Source organism: Oryx dammah, unplaced genomic scaffold, assembly GCF_014754425.2.
Source record: "Oryx dammah isolate SB20612 unplaced genomic scaffold, SCBI_Odam_1.1 HiC_scaffold_5, whole genome shotgun sequence".
Taxonomy (NCBI): domain Eukaryota; kingdom Metazoa; phylum Chordata; class Mammalia; order Artiodactyla; family Bovidae; genus Oryx; species Oryx dammah.
The window spans coordinates 29,981,923-30,009,715 of record NW_024070189.1 but is presented as its reverse complement, the minus strand read 5'-3'; the positions used below and the strand labels follow the sequence as shown (position 1 = coordinate 30,009,715).

Genomic DNA, 27,793 nt, shown 5'->3' with positions numbered 1-27,793 from the left:
GAAGCAAATTCCAGTCTAGTGGGAGAGAGGGCAGGCACAAAGCAAAGTGCTCCAAGGCAGGGCATGACAGAAGGAGGGGTTCAGGTGAAGTGCTGTGGGAGCTAAGAGGGTGTGCCCCTAGGAGTCTGGGGAGGATTCTGACCCCCAGAGAAGCAGGACGTCGCAGGTGGGGGTGGGGGGGGGGGCAGGGGCTGGAGAGCAGCACGGAGGCCCACCCACAGGCGTGCCATGCCTGCGCCCAGTGCCACCTGGCCGGTCGTGTGTCCTGTCTGCGTCTGTCCCAATCCTAACGGTGCTCTTTATTAGCTCTGCCCTCACAGCTGAGACCAGGGTGTCTGCCCAGTGACTTGCTCTTTCCCTGCACGCTCTCCCCCAGGGCACCTGGGCTTGCTCCACGTGCTCTGCTCAGGTGTGCTGGAGGGGCCGCTGGTGTGGCTAAAGGAGCCCCTGTGGATTCAGACCCCGCAGCTGTGGCTTCCCAGGGCCCCTCTGTCCCGTGCATTGGCGGTCATCCGAGTACCTACCTCAGAGGCTAGCTGGCAGCGTAGAATGAGACAATGCTCACTAAGCGCTGAGCACAGGGTCTGGCACAGGCAAGGACTCAATAAACATTAACCAACATGGCTTGAAAAATAACATTCCAGATGCACTTACAGTGGAGACACGGTTGGCCTCCCATTCCTATTGCTTCCTGACTCTGGGACCCTGAGCAAGATAACCTCCTTGAGCCTCAGTTTCATCATCTGACAAATGGGATATCTCTCAGCCGCTGAAATAACATTTATGTCAGAGATCCACACAGTATACCTTGGCAGATATTTTCTTTGACCAGGCCTTAACCTGGGTTTGGGGTTTATCTGGTGATTGCTTAAGTATCACTCATTGAGCTCCAGCTTGATTCCTGAGTCTTCCAGACTCTTTTTCTTTCTTTCTTTTTTTTTTTTTTTCTGATTGTCAAAATAACTTTGCAAGGTATTCATTCATATTTTTACTCCCTGATTTACTCATTGGTATTATGAATGGCCTGGGTTCAGCTCTGCTGCTTTCCTGCTGTAGAACCTCAAGTAACTGGCTCTAGGTCTTCATGCCTCAACTTCCATCTAAAATACAGACAATAATCCTTAATGACACCAAATAGTATCTTCTCACTGGATTGCTGGGAGAATTAAACTGAGTTCACACTTGGAGCTCATAGGTCAACACCTGCCAAACAGTTATGCTGTATAAATGAGAACGGTTGTTGTTATTATGATGGAGGTGACTGACTTACCAGCGGATCAGCGAGTGAACTTACACTTGGATCCAGCCTGTGGGCTCTGATAGCCACGCCCCATCCATTCCGTCAGTAGCCTCGCTCCCCTGTGGAAGCCCTTCTGAGTGTTTTGGGCCCTTCTAGGGGGCTCAGGGCAGCCCCTTCTGAGCGGCCTCTCACCGCTGGGGCACCCCAGGCTCATCTCTGCATGAGTGCTCGCCTCTCTCTCCTGCTTTGCCTCCTCCTCCCTGGGCTTCCCTAGAGCAGCCCTGTGACCAGCCTGGCTCTTCCTTCTAGAATTTTCTTCCAGACCCTAAGGTAGGTCTTGCCCTTTGCAGGTGAACTTCTTAAGTAAAGAGACAAGATGCTATTGATGTGCAAACATGCAACAGCCTTGTTCTTGGCATCACCCTGCTCTGACCTTGCTCCATCTTTCCACCCTGAAGAATTAGGGCTGCTGCACCTCCCCTACAGAAGCGTCCTGGCCTGGGGGCTGTTCCTCCTTAGCTGTGTGCCCTCGGGCCAACCTTTGTTTCCTCTGCTGCGCTTGCCTGTCTCATTGTGAAGGCTGAGGACCTACTTTGTTATTTACTTGTGCCTACTCCAAGTGCTGCCCTTCAGGACCCAGGCTACTTCCTGCTTCCTTTTGGGAACCTCCTTGGAGCTGCCAGCCTGCGGGGCTCTTTTTTCTTTGAATCCTGTGGCCCCTTTCATGAAACTTTCATTTTAAACAATGTCTTCGTTGTTTTCATGCCTTCATATATATTATTGTGCGTGAATGAACATTTGTGTTTATTTCCAGCTGGCTTTAAGTTCATATCCCTGGAGGAGGGCATGGCAACTCACTCCAGTATTCTTGTCTGGAGAATCCCATGGACAGAGGAGCCCAGGGGGCTACAGCCCATGGGGTCGCAAAGAGTTGGACATGACTGAAGCAACTTAGCACAACACACACATAAGGTCATATACAGTATTCAGTGCTGGGCACATAATAACTGTGTAAAAGGTATTTTACACACATTAGTTCAGGCTCCTCCAAAGGCTAATGTGTTTTTTTCTGTTTTTCAATATCAATACCACCAGCTTCCCTGGTGGCTCAGAGGTTAAAGTGTCTGCCTCCAGTGCGGGAGACCCGGGTTCGATCCCTGGGTTGGGAAGATCCCCTGGAGAAGGAAATGGTAATCCACTCCAGTATTCTTGCCTGGAGAATCCCATGCACAGAGAAGCCTAGTAGGCTACAGTCCACGGGGTCACAAAGAGTTGGACACAACTGAGCTACTTCACCTTCACCGTCGCGGAGACATAAGTCAGGGTTCATTGTTGAATCCTTTTACATTGGTTTGCTTGTTCTCTAGGGAAAAGTAACATTTCAACTATTTCAATAAATTTCTGAAATATATTTTAGCTTGCGTACTGAGTTACTCCGTCATGTCAGACTCTTTGCGACCCCATTGACTATAGCCCCAGGTGGCACTGGGGGTAAAGAACCTGCGGGCCAGTGCAGGAGACATCAGAGACCTGGGTTCGATCCTTGGGTCGGAAAGATCCCCTGGAGAAGGAAATGGCAACCTGCTCCAGTATTCTTGCCTGGAGAACCCCACGGACAGAAGAGCCTGGTGAGCTTCAGTCCATGGGGTTGCAAAGAGTTGGGAGGACTGAAGCAAAGTAGTATGCACACAGCACACAGACTATAGCCCGCCAGGTTCCTCTGTCCATGGAATTTTCTCGGCAAGAAGACTAGAGTTGGTTGCCATTTCCTACCCCAGGGTATCTTCCCAACTCAGGGATCAAACCCACATCTCTTGTGTCTCTTGCATTGACAGGTGAATTCTTTACCAATGCACCACCTGGGAAGCCCTACTTTAAAAAAAAAACATTCTTTCCTCCATCCTATGAGAGCCCAGGGTGTGCCCCACATGAGCCGTAAGTACAAAAATAAGTCACAATTCCTGAAGTTTATAGGACCCTCAGGTATTCATCATGGACCCAGTTCAAAGATCTGACTTCTGCCAGTCCACAGAGAGATGTTTCCAGAGGCCCATGTCATCCCCTCCATCAGCAAGTTTCTCCCTCATACACTGTTCTGGCCCTGTCAGTTCAAAGCCTTCTCAGAGAGGGTTCTCAGGGCCTGTTCTTGGGCAATTTCCAGTTTGCTATGGGCTGTGCGAAGGGCATTGAGGTGCATGGGTAAACCTCTAACACCCTGGAGTGGGGCCTTGTGCTTGGAGGCCCTGGACTCTGCAGGAGTCCCGGTGCTGGCTTGGTAAGTGTTGGGCTCAGGGACTGTGCCTCTGGAGGGAGGGAAAAGGAAAACAAAGACAAAAAAATAAACTCGAAAACTTTCCCCTTGGGGAGAAGGGGATACTCACAAGTCCTCTGTCTCATTCATTCAGCAGACAATAGGGCCATCAGCTAACTCTCTGCTCCACCTTAGGGAGCTAGTGGTGAGCACAGACTGGCTCCGTGGGAGTGGGACAGACAGACAGACAGTCAACAAGGCTGCCTGGGAAGGCGTCTTAGAGATGGTGTTGTGGCTGAGAGCTGATGGACAGGAAGCAACAGCCGTGCAAACAGTGGACAGACTGGACAAGGACAGGCAGTGGCATCCTGGGCAGAGGGCGCTGCGTGAGCCGAGGCTGAGGGGTGGGAGTTAGGCTGTTGAGTTCCGGGAACTGAATAAGGCTGGAGAGATAGGCAGGGGGCTGGGCCACAGCCAAAGTTAGGGTTTCTTTCTAGTTTGGGTGGCCAGACTTTCTAGGGATTGAAGCAGTAGACGGACAAGGCTGGACTTCTTTGGAGTTTTCTATGGGGTGAGGGGTGAGCAGGAAGGAGGCAGTAGAAGAATTGAGGAAGCCGACAGCTGGAGGAGTGAGGAATGGGAACTGCAGAGTAGGAAGGGCAGAGGCAGGGGGTGGGTGGGGAGCTAAGGGCCAGACGAGAGAGGGACAGCAAGAAGGTGATGGTTTCCTTGGAGACCCCGAAGAGAACCAACGGGCGCGATCTGGAGGCTTTCAGAAATCCAGCTGCTGAAGGTCCAGGTCATGGACTGTGAAAGCTCGAAACTCAAGGATGAGTGTCCCCATGCGTGTAAGACATGGAGAGTGAGCCAGGAGGGAAGGAGCCTGGTTCTTCCACTGGTACATGTGTGCATGCGTGTTAAGACACTTCAGTTGTACCCACCTCTTTGAGACCCTGCCAGGCTCCTCTGTCCATGGGATTCTCCAGGCAAGAATACTGGAGTGGGTTGCCACGCCCTCCTCCAGGGAATCTTCCCGACCCAGGGATTGAACCCAGGCCTCCCACATTGCAGGCAGATTGTTTCTCATCTGAGCCACCAGGGAAGCCCTCTTCCACTGATACTAGACCCAAATATGTTCTTTTTCCACCATGAAATCTTGCCACATGATTTCTACTGATCAGACTTGTTAAATAGCTTAAAAAGCATATTTCTTGGAAGGCTTCACTCAGGAGAAAAAGTAGAGAGAAGCGATGGAGTGCATACTTCATGAGCCCTGTTCTGTGCAGAATGGTGGGGAGCCAGCTGTGTGCAGCCCGCAGAGGTGAAGAGTCTGGCACGAGATCTCACAAGTGGGGACCCAAGCCTCTGTGGTCCCCAAACCCTTGCCCTCTCCCCTGACCTAATTAAGGCTCTGGGCCACTCTGTGTTGATGTCTGTGGAAGAGTAGCTGAAGTGCTTGAGTATCAGGCAAGGGTCTTCTAAGTCAGCCGATGGGAACATTCCCAGGCCACCCCCTCCCCTCCACCTGGGGAGCGTGTGTAGTGATGGAGTCAGCAGAGGCTCCTGAATAACCAATCCTCAGAGATAATCCACAGGGTTGTTTCCGCCCTCGAGGGTCACCTCCTTCTCCCAGGACTTCTGAGCAGAACCCTCCAAGGCCTGCATGTGTCAGGGGCAATTCCGCTTCTGCACGGTGATGACTACGCTAACGAGAGTGACACGGGAGTAGGAGGCGAGCCCCCCTCGGCTACCCAGGGGGTAATCCACTACCCGGGAGAAGGAGAATTGCCCGTTGCCACACGTCTCCAGTTACCAGCTGGGAACGAGCGGAGGGAGCCATCGCAAAAGTTCAGGTGGAGGGGACTGAGCGGTGGGCTAGGTCCAGTCCCGGCACAAACCAGGGTCTTGGGAGCCCTGTCGGTTGAGGAGCGTCTCTGAGTAATGGTTTGCTCCTTCGTAAAAGGGAGGAATAGTCAAGACAGTAACGATGCTGCTTTTGTGATGGTTATTTGAGAATCAAATAGGGTCAAGAATGCAAAGGCACTCTGAGGACCTGCTCACAAATTCTTCTGTTGAGTCAAGCCTGACTTGGAACCTGGCAAACCTCGCTCTGAACCCTGCGGGGAGTTCCCAGGAACCATTTCTCTCTTCTTGCTCTTTTGTAAGTACGTTTATTCATTCAGTGAACATTCACTCAGTGTCTACTCATGTAAGATGCTGAGGTTACGGCGATGAGTAAGACACCGCTCAGATCCTCATGAAACTTCTGGAAGTGGTGGATATATAAACAGATAAAGAAGTACATATATTGTTTAAAAAGGAGGGGGCAGTGGGGAAGGGAGGGAAAGAAGGTGGAAGGAAGGAAGGAAGGAGTGTTCTGGGCAGAAGGAACAGCGATGACAAAGGCACGGATCACATGAAATAGCGTGCAGTTTGCGTTGAGTGACCTGGGAGTTGTGTCCTTACCAGCAGCAGCAGGAAGCTGCTACCATTTTTTCCTCCGCCAGAACATTCTCGGGGCAAAGACTGGGGTGAGGGTTGTTTTAACAGCCCCTGCTGCTGGGTATTCTAACCATGGTCTTATCACAGGTTGTGGCCTGATCTCTATCAACTTTCTATTCGACACACAAAATATTCCAAGCTGCCCCCTGTTTATTATCCTCTACTAGGAAATGGCAACCCACTCCAGTGTTCTTGCCTGGAGAATCCCAGGGACGAGGGAGCCTGGTGGGCTGCTGTCTATGGGGTCTCATAGAGTCAGACATGACTGAAGTGACTGAGCAGCAGCAGCAGCAGCAGCGGCGGCAGCAGGAGCTCTCCTTCAGCGAAACTTCCTTTGGGGTGATTGGTAATGGTTTGTTTTTTTTCCAAGGTTCTTCATACCCAGGTGTTGGCAGGGAGAGTATCTAGTAATGATTTTCCCATATCCTCGGGGCCTTTCCCATCAGTCTCTAGACAAGCTTCCAGGCTGGTCCCTTCTGGGGTCTCCAGCTTTAGAGAGGAGACCCAGGAGGCAGCCTCTGTTTCTCCCCTGGCAGATGGACCAGGGCTGTGCTGGGGTGTCTCACTGGCCTCCATGCTGCTTCATGGCCCCACTTTTTCTTTTTAAAAAATATTTGTTTGGCTGTGCCGGGTCTGAGTTATGGCATGTGGGATCTAGTTCTCTGACCAGGAGTCGAACCAGGGCCCCTGCATTGGGAGTGCAGAGAAGTGACCCCGCTTCTACACACGAATCACAAAACTACTGTTTAGGCTTGTCTTCATTCACTGTTTTAGTGCTTTCTTATACTCTGAACTTGTCTATAAGAGGAAAATTAGGATTCATTTTCAAATGACTTTTTTTATAAAGAGGGAGTAAGAGGTTCTGGATAGCGGGGCTGAAAAATATACTTGGTGGTTTAGGGGTTTTTGCCTTATCACTGGTTATGAAAGCAGCAAAAACAAATGAACAAACCAACCAACCCAAACCCCATCCCCACCAGTGAAAGGCAAATATAGTCAACATTTTGGTGTTTTTCCTTATGGTCATTTTCCTTTTTAGGTGCAGGCAGGTAAGATTATGCTGCATGCACAGTTTTGTATCCTGCTTTTAATTTCTTTTCAATTCTGTACTATAAGCCTCCTCCTTTTTATCATTCAGAATGCTTCCTGAGCATATATTTCAGTTACTTGAATGAAAGAACCAAAATTTTCTACCTGTTCATTCCCTACAGATGTTGAGGCTGTGCACATTTTTTCTCCTCCTATGATAACTAATGTTGCCTTGAACATCTTTGAGTGTAAATCTTCCCACCTGGGTCGGGTCAGAACAGCACCTGGTCCCTGGAGCATTTGTGCATTTGTCTTTAAGACAGCGGGTTAAGTTTGTAAGTTTTTAAGAGGCCCCTTGTCTTTTAGGAACTGGGCGCTTCTGACTGCTCCTGTCCTTTGTCAGCTGTGACTTCTGCTCCTGGGTTGTCTAAACTTTTAGAAGTTTGTCTAAAAACTTTGACTGAAAACTTGTTCTCTTTATCTTCCCCAGACAACCACCCCCTCTCTCATAGACTCACCCACAGCATTCCTAATATCCATTCCTAATATTTGTAGCCAGGGCAAAAATAGCCCCCTAATTTTCCCTTCTTACCAGACTTTATAGGTTAAAGCTATAGAGGGTAGTTTTCAATTCCGTGGTGTTTTAAAAACTCCCCTTCTGTCCTCCCAATTATGTAGAGTCACTATCTCCATTCACTTGCTGAGTCATAGGGAAGTCCTGAATCCAAATTCTCAGTCATTCTCTTAACATCTCTATCTAAGGCTCCATGTACTCATGTGTACCATGGGAGACCATCACGGGAACCACTTACCTGGACTGCTATCAGAACTGAGTGACAAGTAGCACGTGTAAAGTTCTCTGTGTTAGTATTCTTTAAAAGCTTTGACTTGCTAAAGGGTCAAAACAGGAGCATGCAAATCATCTCTGTGATGCTAGATTCTTGGGACAAAATGGTACCATGAAATGTCAAACCTGGAAGGATCAGTTAAGATGGAGCTCATATCCCTGGTTTCGTTGATGGGGAAGCTGAGGCCCACAGAGGGGAAGGGACTTGTCCAAGGTCTCCTGCATGGGCCCAAGGTATGAGATCACAGCACTACTTCTATGATCAGGCAGCAGGAGCGGGCTGATGGCTTCAGAGCCCAGATAGCCCTTCCACCAAGCCTGGGGGACTCCTCCTTTATGTCCAGACCTTGGGTGGGCTCAGAGTGATGCATAACTAATTGTCCAGATCCCACCCATTGCCTCCTGAGTCCCCAGATCAACTCCAGAGCAGCTGGGAAGCTTGTGAAGTATTAGAAACACTGTATGCATTCTCTCTTGCTCTACACAGGTGATCGCCTATGACTCACTCCCCATGCCATATGTGCTTGTGTGACCACACACACACACACACACACACACACACACACTCACACTCCCTCTTGGGCCAATTGGAAATTCATATATTCTCCTCTGGCACGGGAGCTGAAGGTGTCTGCCAACCTGTGGGTTTCTTTTCCGTGTGGTTCACCATCTGGAGTAGCCACCTGGCCTCCTTGTGGAGGACACGCACGTGTGTGTGTGTGTGTGTGTGTGTGTGCGCGTGTGTGTGCATGCGCGCACACACACGCGCACACACACACTCGGCGCCCATGTCGCAGGGCAGGGTATTGTGTCCCCTCTCTGTGCTTGAACGGCTGAATGAACAAGAGCAAGAGAACCATAGCACAGAGGACGGTGCCCCGAAGTCATCCTGGCAGCGTGAATGAATAATTCATATTGTATCTGCTGCTTTCCAAGGCTTCCCAAAATAGCTATTTTAATTGCTTATTTGTTTCGCTGCTGACTTTAATTCAGCCGCCTTCAGCTCTGAAGGCGCCTTCCTCCTCTGGTGTCGAACGCTGACTCGAAGGTAGGGCTTCCCTTCAGGGAACAACAGTTTATTTTCTTCTTTAGAAAGAAATGCTGGGAGGAAAACATAAACCCTTCCAGTTGTACTTTTCAGAGGTGAAGACCATTTTCTCTTCAACTCCCGTGCAGAGCTCCTTTGTAATCAGCCACCGTAGGCCTCTGCGGTCTTGGAGAATAGAGAAATGGCAGTCAGGTGGACAGGCGAGGCGAGCTTCTGGGCTGGGTCCGCTGGCCGCTGTGATGCAGTCAGCAAACACTTAGGCATCTGCAGGTTCTGAGATCCTTAGACACGGCCCGGCTATGCCGCCATGTGCTTCCCCAGCCGCAGCATCTAGGGAAGGTATTAGGAAGGCCCTGCCTGCTTGCAGGAGTAACCTGGGCCTGTCCTGCTTCTACAGCCCATAGAGTAGCAGCGGGTGCAATGCCGTGTCCTCTGCGGGGCTCTGGCACAATTCCTTCAGTGTGAAATGCATGGCTCAGCTTTGGAAGGGCTTCTGCTGGTGGTCCTAGGGGAATGAGAAGGGGAATTGGGAGACTGCGATTGGCATGTGTATGCTGCTAAGTATACAGCACAGAAAACTCTAGCTAGTGCTCTGGTGACCTCAATGGGAAGGAAGTTTTAAAAAAGAGGGGTCATATGTATACATATGACTGATTCACTTTGCTATCTAACTAACACAAGATTGTAAAGCAACTATGTGCATTTTGCTCAGTCAGTCATGTCTGACTTTGTGACCCCATGGACTGTAGCCCACCAGGCTCCTCTGTCCATGGGATTCTCCAGGCAAGAATACTGGAGTGGGTTGCCATTTCCTCCTCTAGGAGATCTTCCCAACCCAGGGATCAAACCATGTCTCCTGTGGCTCCTGATTGGCAGGCAGATTCATTACCACTGAGCCATTATACACCAATAAAAATTCACTAAAAAAGTGAAGAATAAAGTTTCTGAAATTATGAGATAGGGGTTGTTGTACACTAGTGGGTCCTGAGTAGGGTGCTGGGACCAGAAGCATCGTTATCCCCTGGGAGCAAGTTGGGAATGCAGATTTTCAGTGTATCCCAGATCAGAAACTCTGGGTCACAGCTCTCTATGAAGCTCTGTGTGAGTTAGCAAGCCCTCACTCTCCAGGGGATTGTGTTGCAGCTCAAGGCTGAGAATTACTGCTGTATATGACAAGGGGGTGTCAGAAGGAGTGTTCAGAGAACAAGTGCATAAGGAGGAACCATTCCTCTGTGGCTGTGTGACCTTGGACAAGTCCTCAGGTCACAGTGTTAGAAATCCAGTACTGAAAGGTCCCTTAGTGATCAATCACTGTGTCATCACCTCACGATGGGAATGGAGTGAGGAAGGGACTTAGCACAGTCACTCAGTGGCAGAGCTGAGACTTGAAGCCAGTTAGATTTGCCCCTTGACAAACTGAGTGTCCCAGGATGTACCAGCTTGCCTCCCTATGCCTCGGTTTCCACATCTGTAAAATGGAGCTAATAATAGTACTTAGATTATTTTAAACAAGATAATATATAGCATCAAAACATCAAATATGGGATTTTCTTGTATTTTTTTTCTTACAGCAGTGTTGAAGAATTATTAAAGCACACTAACTTGTATGTATTTAAAGAGTGTAATTTGATGACTTTTGACAGGCACACATACATCCGTGAGCCTGTTTTCATAATCAATATAACAACTATTCCTATCACCCCCAAAACTTTCTTTGTGCCTTTAACCCCTCTCTCCCTCTACCCATCCCCAGGCAACTACTGATCTGCTTTCTGTCCTTATAGGTTGGTTTGTATTTTCCAGAATTTTACATACATGGAATTGTACAGAATAGTCTCTCTCCCCCGCTGGTTTCTTTTGCCCAATATGTTTCTGAGATTCATCTGTGTTATTGTTTGTGCTAATAGTTTGTTCCTTTGTATTACTGAGTAACATTCCAGTGTACACGTGTACTGATCTATGTATCCATTCCCCTCTTGATGGACATTTGGACTGTTTCCAGCTTGGAGTTATTAACACTAATCAACTTCGCACTGATTTTAAGATGTACCATTATTTTATCTTAGTGAAGAAAGGAAAAATGCTGCCATTTAAATTATGGCCCTATGTTTTAAAATTAACTAGAATGTTTATTTCATACTTCTCAAATCTTTCAGATTTTTTTAAAACTCACATACTGCTTTTTTCATACAAAAATAAAAAGGAGTCCCTAAAAAAAGGTACAACTTGAGTGTTCCTAATCCATTTTCTCACTTTGAATCAAATACTTTGGAGTCATTTTTTAACTCAGGATTATTGATGTCTGTGCTTCTGATATCCTCGTCCTCGATGCCCTTGAGCGTTGGTGATGCAGCCTTGTTAAAGGACCCACAGAGCAGCTCAAAGGCTCCGGTGTTGGGCTTTGTGGCCAGCAAGGCAACTATGCAGAGGGAGCCTCCCTTGCACGCCTGCTTTGGGAATGTTGCTAAACATGTCTGTTCACTGCCTCCTCCACCCTTCCCCACAACCATGTGGTTCCTAGGGGTTAAAAGTGCTCCACTATTGTCTCTGGGATTTCATCCCAAGCCCGTGACACCTTTGATGTCTGTGCACGCATGGGCAGTGACAGCTCCATCAGGACCGCAGCCTGGTTGATACTGTTGAAAGATGTCGGTAGTGCTCACACACATCCCAGTCTCAGAGATGCTCACATGTATTTTAAAATGTGCAGCTTAGAATCGCTGAGACAGAGTCTGTGTGTGCGGTCCTGAACTGTGTCTGTACTTTGTAAACAGTCAGGGAGATTTAGCTTGTATTATCATTATTACATGACACTGAAACATCAGTTTCCTGGTGGTCAAATAAGGGTGGCTCTATGCCTCACAGAAATGTTGTGAAGATAAAAGGCTTGATTTATTTCACTTAGAACACAGGGTCTAGTAAGATGTTTTGTTTCATTGCAACCACACAATGCCCTTGACTTTGAGGACTGGCGAGATAAAGGGGGCCTTAGAAACATGACATTTCAACTCCTTTGTTTTGCAAATGGGAAGCCGGGAGAGGGTCGGTGCTTTGCCTAAGGGCCTGGTTCATCTAGTGGCCACGTCAGGATTGAAACCCAGATCCCCTTCCAGTGCTCTGCCTAAACTATGTAGTCATGGAATGAGCCACAGATCAGGATCCCAGAGAAGCCTTCACGGCCATTTCCATTTCTGGAAGGACCAGCTCCTCAGGCTGCATGGCTGGGGTGAGGGTCAGAACTCAAGGAACAGGAAGGGCCAGATTCCGGGGAAGGGTGGCGGTGGCCTTTGTCCTTCAAACTGGAAGCTCCTGGGTAGACCAGCCCCTGGGAAGACCCCTTGGACACCCAGTTCTTGAGACTAGAAAAGGGCAAAGCTGGGGATTGAGTGCCCTCAGGGCCCTACATTCATAAAGGAGGAGCTCTTGTGGCTTCCCTGGCAAGGGTGAATATGGTTTGATCCCTAGTTAGGGAGCTAAGATCTTGCAAAAAATTTAAAAACAAATCAAAAAGGAAGAGCTTTGCATGCCTGCCCAGCATCACATGCCAAGGGCTCTGCTGACTTGTTCCCAGGTACTAACTCATTCAACACTACTAGAGCCCTGTGAGCAGATTCTCTTGACTGCTTTATTTTAGACCTATGGGGAAATAGGCTTAGAGCTGGAGAAGGAACGCCTAAGATTATATGGCTAAGGAGGATGGAACTGGGAATTCCATTTGGTTCTCTTGGCCTTTTCTATAGGGCCAGAACCTCTTTAGCCTAATTCCCAATTTGGAAATGAGTGGAGCTGAAGAAGCTGGATGAGGGGGGAGCATGTATGCCCAGTGCTTTGTTCAAGAGAATTGCCCTTCAGTGAGGAAGCAAGCAAGATGAAGGGCCCATGTCCCAGCCTTATCTATCCATGAATGGGAACTCCATAGCTTAACATGGGCCCTGGCCCAGCGATCATTCTCCTTTCAGTATAATAGGGCAGTACTACCAATAGCTGTTTCTTGAGGGCTGTTCAGGTGATCACTGCATCTCAAATGGAGCTAAACTCAGCACCAGGCTGACTTGATCTCTTGGTGTCACGAGTGATGCAGGCCTGAGGTTGGTCCCCAGGTTTTAGTCTCAGTCTTGCCGCTGGGTCCTTGGGCGGCTCTGGCCAAGTCTTTCTCTCTGTGCTTCAGTTTTCTCACCAATGAAACAAGGATTTGACTTGTCAGATCCCAGATATCACATTCAGTTTTAGCATTCTTTAATACTCCTGCATCAGGTGCCTCATTTGAACAGCAGTGAAAATAACAATGTGTTGCTGACATTTGTTGAGCACACACTGTGTACCAAAGTGCTGTTTCATCCATTAGCTCATCTAATCCTCAGAGAACACTGTAAGGTGGGTCTGAATGGCGTTGGTATGAAGTCCAAGTGAGTCAATATATGTACAGGGCTTAGAACAATTCCTGGCACGGAATGCGTGCTCCATCAGTATGTTATTATTTCTCTTGTTCTGCAAGTGTGAAAACTGAGCCCAAGAGAGTTTAAGTATCTTGCCCAAGGTCACAGAGCTAGAAACTGGCAGTCAAAGCCCAGAGAGTCTGGCTCTAAAGTGCTCCTAATGACTTCTCTGTGCTGTTTCTTGTTGGGTTTGCTGGGCAGAACGGTGGTAGAGAATCCTCCTGCAATGCAGGAGACACAGGAGGTTCGAGTTTGATTCCTGGGTTGGAAAGATCCCCAGGAGAAGAAAATGGCAACCCACTCCGGTATTCTTGCCTGGAAAATCCCATAGACAGGGGAGCCTGCCAGTCTAGTCCATGGGGTTGCAGAGAGTCAGACACAACTTAGCAACTGAGTACACACATAGGCTGTCTCTTGATAAGACAAGATGTGGGAGAAATACGTTAGAGAGCAGAGGGGGCTGTGTGCAGCTAGTGAGGGGCTGACTTCAAAAGGCATGCTAATTCCATTCTTAAAAGTGCAGCATTATAGTAGAGAAGCAAACATATATATAGGCCAAACTTGGCCCTGCTAACCCATAATTTGCTTCTCAGAATCTTAATCTTAAATTCCAGCAAGTAAGATGTGGAGGAATAGCACAGTCACCACCGTGTCAGTGAGCTGGAGGGTGTCTGGGCATGAGTAGGCAGAGAGACATGGGGATGGAGGCGAAGGAAGGAAACAGACCCAAGGCTGGGGCGTGTGATCCCAAGAACTCAGTGGGGGGTAGGGCAGAGTGAAGGCTAGATTTATCAGGGGGAGGTGAGCCACTGGTTTGTTGAAGCCTGGGTTGAAGACTAGAGCGGGTAGGGGGAACAGTCTGGAACCTCCCCTCTCCATAGAATTCCAGGAATGGGAGGGAGTGTCCAGAGCAAGAAAGCGTCTGGATAAACCAGCCCAACCAAAGGAGGGAAGGAAGGAAGTCTGGGGGTGGGATAACCAGAATGTCAAGACAGGTGTCTGGGGAGTAGAGAGAGGGAGGGGTTTAAGAGAAAGAGAACTCGGAAATTGCTGGTGTAAATGCTTTCTTCAGAGTACACAATTTGAGAGCCAAAGCCAATCCAGCTGTCATCTCTTAGCTTTCTCTGGTTTAATTTCCAAAAAACCAGGGAGTTTAATCAACCCAGCTCCTCTAGGGAGGGAGGTGGTGGAATACAGTTCAGGATTTAATGGCTATTAGCATGGACAGGTTTTTGCCTCATCGTGGAAAGGAATATAAAACCTCTCAGGGAACTCTACTGTAGTGCTCTGTGGTGATCTAAATGGGAAGGAAATTTAAAAATGAGGGGATATGTGTACACATATAGCTGATTCACTTTGCTGCACAGTAGAAATGAACATGGCATTATAAAGCAAATACACTCCCCAAAAAATTAATTTTAGAAAGGGATGTAAAACCTAACTGGTAAGAAAGTGAATGTGGGTGGAGCCCTGTGTGCCATGGGCTCAGCATAGCTCATTTTAACCAGGTAGTCACTCTGAGTATCCCCACTCTACAGATGAAGAAGCAGGTTCAGGCAAGTTAGGGGTTCATGCCCAACAGGATAGAGTGAGTAAGTGAGGCCGCCTGCCTTGCAACCCAGGTGGCTGACTCTAGAGCTTGTGAGTTTTAACCACCACTCATATCTCTTGAGATGAAAAATGGGGACAGCGATGATGAGAACGGTGATAGCGAACATATCCAACAAACTGAAGATGAAAGATAACACAATTCTCACAGCGGGGAGGACGGAAGTCTCTCCGCTGTTCACGTTAACAGCCCACATTTACTGAGGCTTATTACATGCCAGGCCCTGTACTAAGCACTTTGCATGGGTTATCTCATTTAATTCCCACAACACCCTTATGAGATTGGACCTTCTAAGTTTCACAGAGAAGGAAACTCCTAACAAGGTTAGGTGACACGCCTGTGGCTGTGGAAGAGACAGGGTGTGGGTTTCACCCCAGCATCAGTTCCTCAGCCTTTGTGGGTAGCTGCTACCCTGCCTCTTTATTAGCCCCGGAGCTGACCACCGTCCTCCGTGGACTGCTTCCTTCTTCTGGCCTCCCCTGACTATGCCCCGTCCTCTCAGTCTCTCCCTTCTCCCACCCTGTTGCTCTTTCACATGTGTACAGCGGACCTGGCATCGTTTTGTTTTAAAATTAATTCATTTTTATTTTTGGCTAAGCTGGGTCTTGGTTACTGCAAGGGCCTTTCTCTGGTTGTGGCAAGTGGGGGCTACTCTCCCGTTGCTTCTCATTACAGTGGCTTCTTCCATTGTGGACCAGGGCTGTAGGGCACGCTGCTGCTGCTGCTAAGTCACTTCAGTCGTGTCCGACTCTGTGTGACCCCATAGATGGCAGCCCACCAGGCTCCCCCGTCCCTGGGTTTCTCCAGGCAAGAGCACTGGAGTGGGTGCCATCGCCTTCTCCATGCATGAACGTGAAAAGTGAAAGTGAAGTCGCCCAGTCGTGTCCGACTCTTCTCGACCCCATGGACCGCAGCCCACCAGGCTCCCCTGTCCCTGGGGTTTTCCAGGCAAGAGCACTGGAGTGGGCGCCATCGCCTTCTCCAATGCATGAAAGTGAAAAGTGAGAGGGAAGTCGCTCAGTCGTGTCCGACTCTTCGCAGCCCCATGGACCACAGCCCACCAGGCCCCCCGTTCCTGGGGTTCTCCAGGCAGGAGCACTGGAGTGGGCGCCATCGCCTTCTCCAATGCATGACAGTGAAAAGTGAGAGGGAAGTCGCTCAGTCGTGTCCGACTCTTCACGACCCCATGGACCGCAGCCCTCCAGGCCCTCCGTCCCTGGATTCTCCAGGCAGGAGCACTGGAGTGGGCGCCATCGCCTTCTCCGTAGGGCACGCAGGCTTCAGTAGTTGCGGCACGTGGGTTCAGTGGTTGCAGCTCCCTGGCTCTAGAGCACAGGCTCAGTAGTTGTGGCCCAGGAGCTTAGCTGCTCCATGGCAGGTGGGATCTTCCTGGATCAGAGATTGAACCCTTGTTTCCTGCCTTGGCAGGCAGACTCTTTACCACTGAGTGGCCAGGGACGCCTATGACCTAGCATCTTATTAACTATCTCTGCATCCTCTCATTGCCCACGGTTCGCAGCCTAAGGTAGCATAACCACCATACATACTGTCACGGGGATAAGCTACTCCCTGCTTTAAGGGTAAGCTTCAGCTTGGCCAGGCCCTCTGCTCTCAAAGGCAGAAACAAGGCTTATTCAAATGTCTGAGCTCTGGTTGTGCCTAGCGTGGGGCCAGGCTATTGTGTCCAGGCAATAAATTCTTGTTGCTTGGAGGACTGATGGAAAGCAGAGAGAAAGGAGGTGAGGAGAGGGTGACTCAGAGAGACTCTCTGGGTCACCCTCTGCAGCTCAACACTAGGATGGCTCTCAAAGTTTTAACAGGGACCCCAAAGTCCTAAAAACCCAGCATCTGCCCCTGTCTATCTCTACTCCATCACTCGTGAAGTATGTGGCTCACATGTGAATTTCTTTTCTGTTCCTCACACCAACATCATCCCACCCCAAAGCCTTTGTACTGGCTATTCCTGATGCTTCCCACCATCTGGTCTCCCTCCAAGATCACCTCCTCCGAGAAGCCTCCCTTGATTGCCCCAACCTATCCCACCCTTCCACTTAATCCCACTACCCTGTTGTATTTTTCTGAACAGCACGAATCTCTGAAATGATCCTGTGGATTCACTTTCTGGTTGTGATGTCTCCCTGCCGGGGGTGTAAGGGCAGGGTCCTTTTGTCTACTTTTGTAGCTGGAAGTTTGTTCAGATTCTGCTGTGGTTCGTGTGCTCAGCCCTCCTAGCCAACTATGAGACGTGATTACTTTCATCCCCAGATTTGTTGAAGGAATGAATGAAGGTGTTTGAACCAAATGGAATTTAAAGAAGGAAGGAGAGCTTCAAAGATTGCACTTTCATCCAGCCACCCCAGCCTTGCAGGTGTGGAAGTCGAGGGTCTGCGTGGCCTGGGGCTCTGCCGCAGTCTGGAGCTGGCTGCATCTCCTCAGGAGTTGTGCAGTCCTGAGCTATGGGAACCGTGCGTGTGAAACACCCCAGGGCGGGAAGAGCCGGCCTGGCCATTGTGCCCGGGGTTGAGAGGAGAGGTTCAGCTGAAAGTTTGGACAGTTCTTGGCATGTGGTCCTCAGGGGCCCTTTAGAAAGCGATCCCGCCCAGCTGGCCCTGGCGAGAGCCCGGTCGGGGGCCAGCCTCATGCTGGCTGGCCATAAAGAGGTTACTGTGGGAAGCATTCAGATTGCTCGGGAAGCACTAGGAACATGAAAGATATGCTACGCGTTCTTCAGGCCCAAGAGAATCACCACCCAGTGTTAGACTTGGCAGAAGGCTTTCCGCTCCTCTGAGCTGCCTCCTTAGAAAAGACGCACTGTCTGAATACCGAATGCCAGCCAGTTGTGGGGACATGGAGCTGGACAGAGGACAGGGGCCCACGTTCCCGGACAGGTAATCCCACACAGCCCTACCTGTCTCCAAGGCAACACATCCGGGCCTCTTCTTCCAGGAGAGCCTGTTGTGAAACATTCAGGAATGTTTGTGTTCCTCCAGAGATTGGTAATTAAGAAGAGGCAGAACTGGTTTCTCTTGGCGCCCTCCCTCACTCCCCCTCACCCCTTCAGCATTTGGGTCATTTGATTTCAAGATCTGGGTTTTCAGCAGCCCAGGACTTGGAGCCTGGAGGCAGGGACCGCACCGGACAGGATTGGTGTGAATCATGTCACAAGAGGATGGGGGCTGTGAGTTGCAGGCAAGCCCCCAAGTCCGGGCCGCATCTGAAAGCAGACATCTCTTCCCAGCTCACATTCTTGGCACTTGCCCAAGGGGAAACACTGCAGGCCAGAGAAGCACCCACAGTTTCCCAGAGGGGATTGGTTTAAACGGACAGTTCCTGTCTCTGGAATGAGGAGCGGGTGCACATGTGTATATACGTGTGTGTGTGTGTATTTAAATCCTTGTACAGCTAAAAATGCTTCTCTTCATCCTGATTCTCTGAATGACACGTCCCTGCACACTGAATAATTCATCCCCCTCTTGGCATTTGTTCCAGAGAAGCTTGCTGTCCAGATTTCTTGTAAGTTGTGTAGTCTTCCGATAGAAGCTTTTCTCTTTCCCGTGGAAGAGCTGTAGGAGTCAGGATGTCAGGCCTCTGGTTTTTTCTCCATGATCACTTTTAAGGGAAGCCCGAATATCAAACCCAAAGCCTTCCTGTCTCCCCTTGCCCCCTCTGGCTAACATTGGGTCCTCTTGATTCCTCTTCTTTATACCTGTTGAGCACAATGTCCACGTTTACCATAGGAGGGAATCAGCGTTTCAGCTTTGGTAGGAAACCCAGTGTCAGGAACATGACTGATGCTTGTAGCTAACATTTCTTTCAGGTCTGACTTCTTGATGTCCAAGGCTGGAACAAGCAGTAAAGTTCATGGATTTCTGGAAAAGTGATGCATTTTTGGTGTTTTAGACCTGCCTCTCCTCCCCCAATCTCCAGCCTCACACAGAGAGCTCAGTGAATCCCTTGTTACAATGACTTTAGAACAATTAATCGTGTTTTCATGAAGCCGTTGTGCATTATCCAAATATATTGAGTAGCTTTGCACCGAGACGTAGAAAACTGAAGGTGCAAGCAGGCTGCAGCTCAGGTGCCTTCTGCCTGCTTCCGATCTCCCCCCAGCCCAGCTTTGACATCTGTATCTCAGGCATAGCTTCCAGATCATCCTGAGACTCCCTCGGTCTTGTCAGTTTTTATTAGCAAAGCTCAGTTTCTGGAGTGAGGCGGTGGGGCTTCAGCTTATACCTCTGGTGTTTTCCAGCTGCAAGATGTTGGGTGTGTTTTCTCACTGGTCAAATAAAGGAAAAGCACCTGCTGCCTAGAGAGGGAACAAACTTGTTTTCTAGGCCGTGATTTAGCCATCATTAACTATTTTGATTACAATTGAGATAGAAATATTACAGAGAAACTAATTTTAAAAAGCTTAAAAAGCAAAAAATTAAATTGTTAAAATCCCTCTACCAGGATAGCATGTTAATGTGTATCTTTCCAGCTTCTCTTCTACAAACGCACACACATTTCAGGCAAAAATACTGTATTAAAACAATATCCTAAAGCGTTTCTTGTTCAACAATGTCATTTTTCTCACAGTATGTTAAGAACATTCTTCCATGTTAGCAAAATATAAAACACACCATTATTTTTTGTTCTTAGATATTCATTGTCGTATTCACTCATTCCACAAATATTTATTGATCACCGATCATGGGGGACATAAGATTCTACTGCTTAAATGCACCATTGATGAAATCATTTAATTCATCCCCACGGAAGATTTTTGTTTATCTTTTTTGCCTGCCCTGGGTTTTCATTGTGGCACGTGGGCTTAATTGCCCCATAGCATGTGGGATCTTAGTTCCCCAACCAGGGATCAAACCCGTGTCCCCTGCATTGGAAGGTGGACTTTTATCCACTGGACCCCCAGGAAAGTTCTCCTTCCTCTCCTCCCCACCTCACCCCACCCTCACCCCTGCCCCAACCCTGGATGGGGGGAAGAATTTTGATCCACTCATGGATTCAGGGAGCTGTGGAGAGGGAATATATCTTTGTGTTCTTGGTTTTCTGGGTTGCAAAGTGTAAATAACAAGATTCCTATCTTCATCACCAGGCTAGTAGGTGGGGCTTCTCCGGGCTGCACCCAAGGAAAGGAATGAACCAGAAGGATCTGACTGTGGTTGGCCCAAGCACTCCTGTTCCCTGCCCAGATGTAAGAGAGTCCTCAGTAAGAGAGTCACTTGCTGTGGAGGGGTAGGCCTGCGTGCGGAGTTTTCCTTCAGAGACCCTTTCAGTAATGTGTTAGGTGAAATGACGTTGGATGAGATTTCACTGTTGGTCACTGGTCTTCATTCTCCATAAGGAAGTGGGAATGAACCATTTTACCAGAATTTAAGGAGGAGGAGGAACTGAGGAACATGGTCTCTTGCTTCTGAAGTCTTGGGGTGGGCAGGGCTTTCCAGGTAGTGGCGGATTGGGCTGAAGACAAACTTTTAGAAACTTTATCCAGGTTGGCATAAGTGCTCCCAAATGAAGAGCCTTCCGGCCTAAAGAAATCACCTGTGTCTTCCCCATCTCTTCACTTTTTACTCTTAAGACAGTGGCTTGAAATTTTCCATGGGGCTCAGCTGAAGATGTCAACTTTAAAGGGAACCTTTTGGTTCACAGCAGGGGCTCTGAAGGCAGAGTGCCTTGCTTGAATATCATTGGTGTAGACATTGAGAGTGTTATTTCATCTTTTTCTTCGTCTCTGTTTCCCCTTCTGGGAAGTGGAGAAGAATGTTCTTTCAGCATTCATTTGCACCCTGGATCTAAATGTTTTTACAATCATGACTTTATTTAACCTGACAACTTGGAGAGTTATTATCCCCACATTTTAGATAAAAATACTGAGGCTGAGAGGGGCACTTAAGTTGCCATACTTACACAGCTAATAAGTGATGCCTACTGAATCCTAATTGGATAGGGCTTAGTCTGTTTTATATCATATAGACCTCTGCCTCATCCTTGTCTCCCATAATACAGCAGTATGATTAACAGAGCTTTGGTGCTGTCCACTCCTTCAGTCGGTAGCTGTGTTCTCAGTCTCCCAGACCCTGGATGTATAGTGGCATGTGAACACACTAGGTCCGTCCACCAGGGGCTCTTTCACTGTTTCTTTTTTCCCCACGCATTTTGCTTTTCTTTCTTTTTTAAAAATTCATTTGGCTGTGCTGGGTCTTAGTTGCATCAGACAGGATCTAGTTCCCTGACCAGGACTGGACCCGGGTCCCCGGCATTGGGAGCACAGAGTCTTAGCCACTGGACCACCAGGGAAGTCTCAGCACACGTTTTGCTTTCAGCTTAATTTGGGGTGGGTTTAAGAGAGAAGGAGATTGCATGGGCTAGGAGAGTCATCTCCTGTGGCTTGGAGGGAAGCTCTTGACCAGGAATCCTAGACCTCCTCCCACTCATCCTTCCTCCTATTGCACTGTATCTCAGTTTGCCAGTCTGTCGAAAGAGGGTTGAAGCACAACAGTCTTCCAGAAGTGGGAGGGGGCGGGAGCAGACAGGAGAGGGAGAATATTGTTGTTGTTCGGTTGCTGAGTTGTGTCCGACTCTTTGCAGCCCCATGGACTGCAGCACACCAGGGAGAATATTATGTGTGTGTATTTTAGGCAGATGCAGTGATGGGGAGAAACTTAACTGGGCCATCCAAAGGGGCCACTCAGGCTGACTTCAGTGTTTCCTCCCTGCTCCCTGCATGCTGGCTAAAGTGCTGGACCAAGGGCTTGTGATGTTTTTGAACCTTGACAAACCTTCGTCCGTTTAGTTGGGTGGTCTGTCTATCTGACATAGTCGCCGAGACTGAGTGGTTACCACCACCTCACTCCCCATTTGGGAAGTCCCAATGTGGGGACTTTGAGGGTGGTTATGGCTGAAAAATCAGTTTGGCCTGGATTGTACAGAGAAGGACAGCCGTGGGTACAGGCATTTGGGAACCAGCCCAGGAAGCAAAAAAAAAAAAAAAAAAAAATACTGCGTTTGGCCAAACTCACAGGGAGGGAACATCTGTTCTTCTAGATGCTGCAGCAAGCTAGCTTTTCAGAGGGGAAATAGGTAAGACAAACATGGACAGAGCCTGAAGGACGGCTGGGGCTGGAGTGGGCCAAGTGCCCTGCGAGTGGAGAAGCCAGAGAGAGATTTGAGTCTGAAGTCCAGAAGCCAGGCTCGACTTTTGAGCCCTTCCCTGTGACCCCTCACTCAAAGACGTAGCAGTGAGGCCCAGAGAAGGCAGGCAACTCGCTCGGAATCCCTTCCTAGTTGGTGGCAAAGTTGGGACCAGAGCAGATTCCCTGCCTCCCTCCCAGATGACCTTATCCTGCTGCTCCGATACGCGTTCATCTTCCCGGGGACGGTGGGGCCGGGGCGCAGAGTTTCTGCATCTGGTGGGCCTGCCCAGAGGGGCAGGGAGGCTATAGGCAGCCATGAATGCAGCTCTCTGGGGACCATAGGCTGACGGAGTCTCTTTCTTCTCTCCCTTGCCAGGTACACCAAACCGCTCACCTTCGCTGACTGCATTAGTGACGAGCTGCCGCTGGGATGGGAAGAGGCGTACGACCCACAGGTCGGGGATTACTTCATAGACCACAACACCAGTAAGTCCCCTCCACCCATCCCTCCACCTCCTGGCCAGCCCCCACGTCTGGAAGAACCACCAGCAGGGGCTTGTGAAGCCAGATTGTGTTTCGTTTCACACAGAGTTGGATAGAGATGTCAGTGTAGATATAGATAGATAATGTATGCTCATATATAAATAACAGTTTAGAAGAGTTTTAAATAGAATCTAGAACTCTGTGTCTCACAACCCATCTCCCCAATTTTACAGAAGTAACCACTGCTAGCCATTTCTTGTGTATCTCTCCAGAAACTTCCCAGTCATGTGTGCATACATATATTCTTTTTTTTTTTTTTAACATATATTGATTTCCACAGGACTTCCCTGGTGGCTCAGATGGTAAATAATCTGCCTGTAATGCAGGAAACCTGGGTTTGATCTCTGGGTTGGGAAGATCCCCTGGAGAAGGGAATGACTACCCACTCTAGTGTTCTTGCCTGGAGAATTCCATGGACAGAGGAGCCTGGCACGTCCATGGGGTCACAAAGAATCAAACATGACTGAGCAACTGACACTTTCACTTTCATTGATTTCCATGCACCATATGTAAAATAGATGGCCAGTGGGAATCTGCCATATGACTCAGGAAGCTCAAAACGGTGCTCTGTGACAACCTAGAGGGCAGGGATGGTGGGAGGGAGGTTCGTGCATACACATTTTTTTCACAGAAGGTAGATGTGTCTGTGTTGTCCCCAGATTATTTTTTAGCAGTCACTGCCCCTAAAGCAAGCAAGTCCCCAGCAGCATAGAGCATGTGTCTATAATGGATGGTCTGAGTGATGTATGTATGTATCTCCAGCCCATCACACCAGTCAGCCCACTTTCATTTTGTATCTGTGGTCCAGATATCCCGATCCAGAATGAAGATTCCTAGTGTCTTTGTCTCTGGGACTTTGATGGAAGTATAGGTTGAGAAGGGGAGAAGCATATTGTCTGACAGGTGGAATAACCCAGGTTGAGGTCTTCCAGGCAGGGAGAGTTGATGCGTTCTTGGGCCTCATCCACTGTGCCCCTTCTTGGCCTAGACTATTCTTGTCCTTGGGAATTTGCTGCCCTATTTGTTCATGTATAATAGAGGAAAGAGGATTTTTCTGTCTCGATCTCAGCCTTCCGAACTGTGGGATTCCTCTTATCCTTTCAGGCAAGAGGAGAATGGAATGCAGTGGCACATGTCCGAAGGCTGAGATTAGGGCGCTGAATCCTAGTAACCCTTGTTTCCTGAGCACGCACTCCGTGCCATGTGCTGGACAAGGCACTTGATTAGGCATCATCTCATGCAATCCTCCCAACACCCCTGAGGGATGCTAGGATGATTGTGCGTGCATGCGCAGTTATGTCCAACTCTTTGTGACCCATGGACTATAGCCTGCCAGAAGGGAAAGAGCCTGGTTCTTCCACTGGTGCGTCTGTGTGTGCGTGCGAAGACACTTCAGTTGTACCCAACTCTTTGAGACCCTGCCAGGCTCCTCTGTCCATGGGATTTTCCAGGCAAGAGTACTGGAGTGGGATGCCATTTCCTACTCTAGGGGCTCTTCCCTACCCAGGGATCGAACCTGAGTCTCCTGCATTGGCAGGCAGATTCTTTACCATTGGCGCCACCTGGGAAGCACTAGGATGATTAACTCTGTCTTATGAATGGAACTTAGAGATAGAAATTGACTGCGCAACTCTCAGAGACAAAGCATGGCAGGGCTGGGAGTGGAATTGGGCTTCTCCATCCACTTCCTCTTCTGGGTTTCTGTGGCACCTGGTCAAATCTCTGCTGTGCCCCTCACCATTCTGTAGTATAACCATTTACCTGTCAGGGCAGGTTCCCCAGACTTTTTGCCTGGCAAGGCACATAGTAGGTGTGCACTTGACCTTTGCTACCTAGAAAAGGTTATATGTGCATGAATGCACGGCTAACTAAACGGGTGAGTGAGCAGACTTGGCATCAAAGCAGAGGAGTGTTTCTGAGAGACAGCTAATGGCACTGATTGCATTGTTGGGGGTAGCAAAGGTTTTTATTAGCACTCATGATTGCATATTGGGTAATGAGAAGTAAATGTGCCTAATTGAGTGTGTATGGGGAAGGAGGCTAATGCTTGCAGGGCTGCATGGTATACTGGCTTAAACACTGATGTTCAGGAACCCTCGCTAGTCCTTTCCTGTCTCTAATTGCTGAGTGAATCCCCCTCATTGAAATCTGATGGCAGGAGTGGGATTTTCTGGTGCTTCTGGGAGTCATTGAAGAGATGGAAAACGTGTCATGCAATGGTAGAGTGTATTCTTGAGGGGATGGTAGCAGAAATGGGGGTGTGTATAGGAAGGTGAGTAAATGAAAACCACAAAAGGAAGAATTCTCTCTGGTAGTTTTGACAGCAGTCAGGCTGCAGGGTTTCTTTTGGCTGGAAGGTGCTCTCACTGGATGGAGGGTACCACTTCTAGAGGATGGAGCCAGTGATACAAATGGTGGTATGCACAAGGCCCACTCATTCAGAGCTGTGGACTCGGACCAATCCTCTGTGAGTGACTGCAGTTACGGTTTTGTTTTGTTTAATAATTTTATTCATTTATTTTGGGCTGTTCTGGGTCTTCATTGCTGCAGGGGCTCCTCTTTAGTTGTGGTGAGCAGGGGCTACTCTCTGGTTGTAGTAAACGGGCTTTTCATTGAGGTGGCTTCTCTCGTTGCGGAGCACAGACTCCAGTATACAGGCTTCAGTAGCTGCACGCAGCTCCTGGGCTCTAGAGCACAGGCTCAATAGTTATGGCACTTGAGCTTAGTTGCTCCGTGGCATGTGGGATCTTTCTGGACCAGGAATCAAGCCTGTGTCCCCTGCACTGGCAGGCAGATTCTTTACCACTGAACCACCAGGGAAAGCCCCTGAAGTTACTGTTATAGAATTGAACAACAAATTAAATCCACCATCAAGCATTCATTCATTCAGCAAATATTTATCGACCTCCTACAATGTTCTAGGCACTGTACTGGGAGCATGGGGTACGTGAGAGTGCAAGATGGCAATGATACTTGCCTTCATAGAGCTTTCCTGTTGGCAGAAGAAGCAGAAGCTAAACAGAATAAGTAAGCCAATTATGTAGTGTATTTTTAAATTCTCAGGGTTATGAGAAAAGGGAGAAGCAGAGCGTGGGGCTGAGGTGTGGTGTGTGTGTTTGTGGGTGGCACGGGAGGGACAGTGTTGAGAAAATGCTCTCTGAGCTAAGACTTGAAGGAGGTGGGGAGAGTGTTTCAAGTAGAGAGGGTTGATTGAGCAAAAATGCCAATGTGTGATCACATTTTGCTTCTCAAGGAGTGACAGGGAGACAGGTGTGCATTTAACAGAATTTTTGAGGAAGTGGGGAGGAGGGCATCAGGCCAGGTGGTAGCAGGGCCTGGATGGGGCAGTGATCCACCTGAAGGGCTCAAGCTTTTATTCCAAGTGATAGGAGCCATTGAAGATCTCCTAGAGGAGGAAATGGCAACCCACTCCAGTATCTTTGCCTGGAGAATCCCATGGACAGAGGAGCCTAGTGGGCTACAGTCCGTAGGGTCACCAAGAGTCAGACATGACTGAAGTGACTTAGCACGGAGAATTTTAAACAGATGCATGGTTTGATCTGTTTTATGTCTTAAAAACAGTCATTCTGGCTGCTTTGCTGAGAGTAGACAATGGAACAAGGACAGACATAGGGAAACTTGTGAGAGAATGTCGCAGTAGTCCAGGTGACAAAGGACAGTGGCCCAGACCAAGGCTATAGTGGTGGAGGTAGTGAGAAGTGGCCTGAGGCTGGAGGAAGCCAACAAGGCTTCCCGATAGATTACATGTGGGGTGTGGAAGAAAAGGAATGAAGGAGCCTCTCTGAGCAGGTGACAGGATGGAGTTGCCATCCATTGGATGGAGAAAGCTGCAAGAGGAGTGATGTGTTTAGGAAGGAAGAACAAGGGTTTGCTGCGATGGGTCACATCTTCCATGCCTGTTATCCATCTGAGGGGAGATGTTGGTCAGTTTAATGTAAGAATCAGGTGTTTGGAAAAGAGAACTGGGCTGAAGGTTGGCATTTGGGAGCTGTTGGCATAAAGAGAGTACTCATTTATTTATTAAATATTTATTTGTTAATTTGTGGGCATTTATTTCTCAAATTTACAATGATTGTAGCTTTGTGTTCTTGCATTGATTTTATTTATCATGATTAGATGGTTTTAATCAGTGATCAAATTGTGTTTTCTGTTTTCTCTTCGCCCTATGTCATGAATATTTGAGAGATGCTACATAGTCTTCATATTTGCCATTTTTAATGTATCAAACAGATGCATCAATACATTATGACACATAAAACTAGTGTAGCATGATACCCCTTTCAACTGACCTTTTGGGTTCTTTCCATTTGTTTGTTATAAAAAATAACACGAGGGAGAGTCTTTAAGCATATTGCTTTATTCTTCTGTGATAATTTCCTGGAGTCACATTTCCAATGTAGGATCGCCAAGTGAAAGGTTGTGGACACTTGTGAGACTTCTGGTAACTCTTCCGAGTTTGATAATATTTCTAAAAGATCGAGTCAATCTGTATTACTACAAGCAATGAGAGTACTGTTTTCCTCATGCCTTGATCAGTATATGACTAATTTCACTTCTTTACTATTGATACATTCATCACAGGTTTTAAACTGTTACTTCATTGTGTTTCATTTGCATTCCTTTGCATAGCAACAAGGTTGGACTTTCTCCAGATGTTCAGCTGTTTTTAAGACAATTGTAATTCAAGCCCTTGGAGAATTCAGTAGTGTTAGTCACATGGGTGCTTGTGTGGTGCATATAGAAAGCAGGCGTGTGGTGGGGTGAGGAGTATGTGAAACCCGTGAACTGTGAGCTGTATGGAGAGGGGGCGGTGTATTTGTAGGTAGAGGTTTGGGGCCTGGGGGAGGAAGGAGGGCTGGGTCTCAATGATGGTTGTATTCAATCAATTAAACGTTTGTTGGAAGTAGCTACCTTTTGGGGAGAGAGCGAATGAAGGGGAAGGGGATGAAGGGATGATTTTGTATGGAGCTGATTTTGTGACATGCTGAATCATTCAGCTATGTCCATGTTTAATAAAAACAGGAACTGAAAAATAGTTGACCAAGGACTTCCCTGGTGGTCCGGTGGTTGGGAATCTGCCCTGCAGAGCAGGGGACACGAGTTCTATCTCTGGTGGGGGAACTAGGATCCCACA

At 48.4% G+C, this 27,793-nt stretch overlaps 1 protein-coding gene across 1 annotated transcript in view; it reads left to right on the top strand.

Annotated features, from left to right (window-relative positions):
- The window catches only part of WWC1 (WW and C2 domain containing 1), a 156,165-nt gene that overhangs the window by 55,045 nt on the left and 73,327 nt on the right, over nt 1-27,793 (top strand). Inside the window, exon 2 of the mRNA XM_040239437.1 lies at nt 22,472-22,581. Coding sequence (XP_040095371.1) covers nt 22,472-22,581 — 110 coding nt within the window. The remainder of the gene's footprint in view (nt 1-22,471; nt 22,582-27,793) is intronic.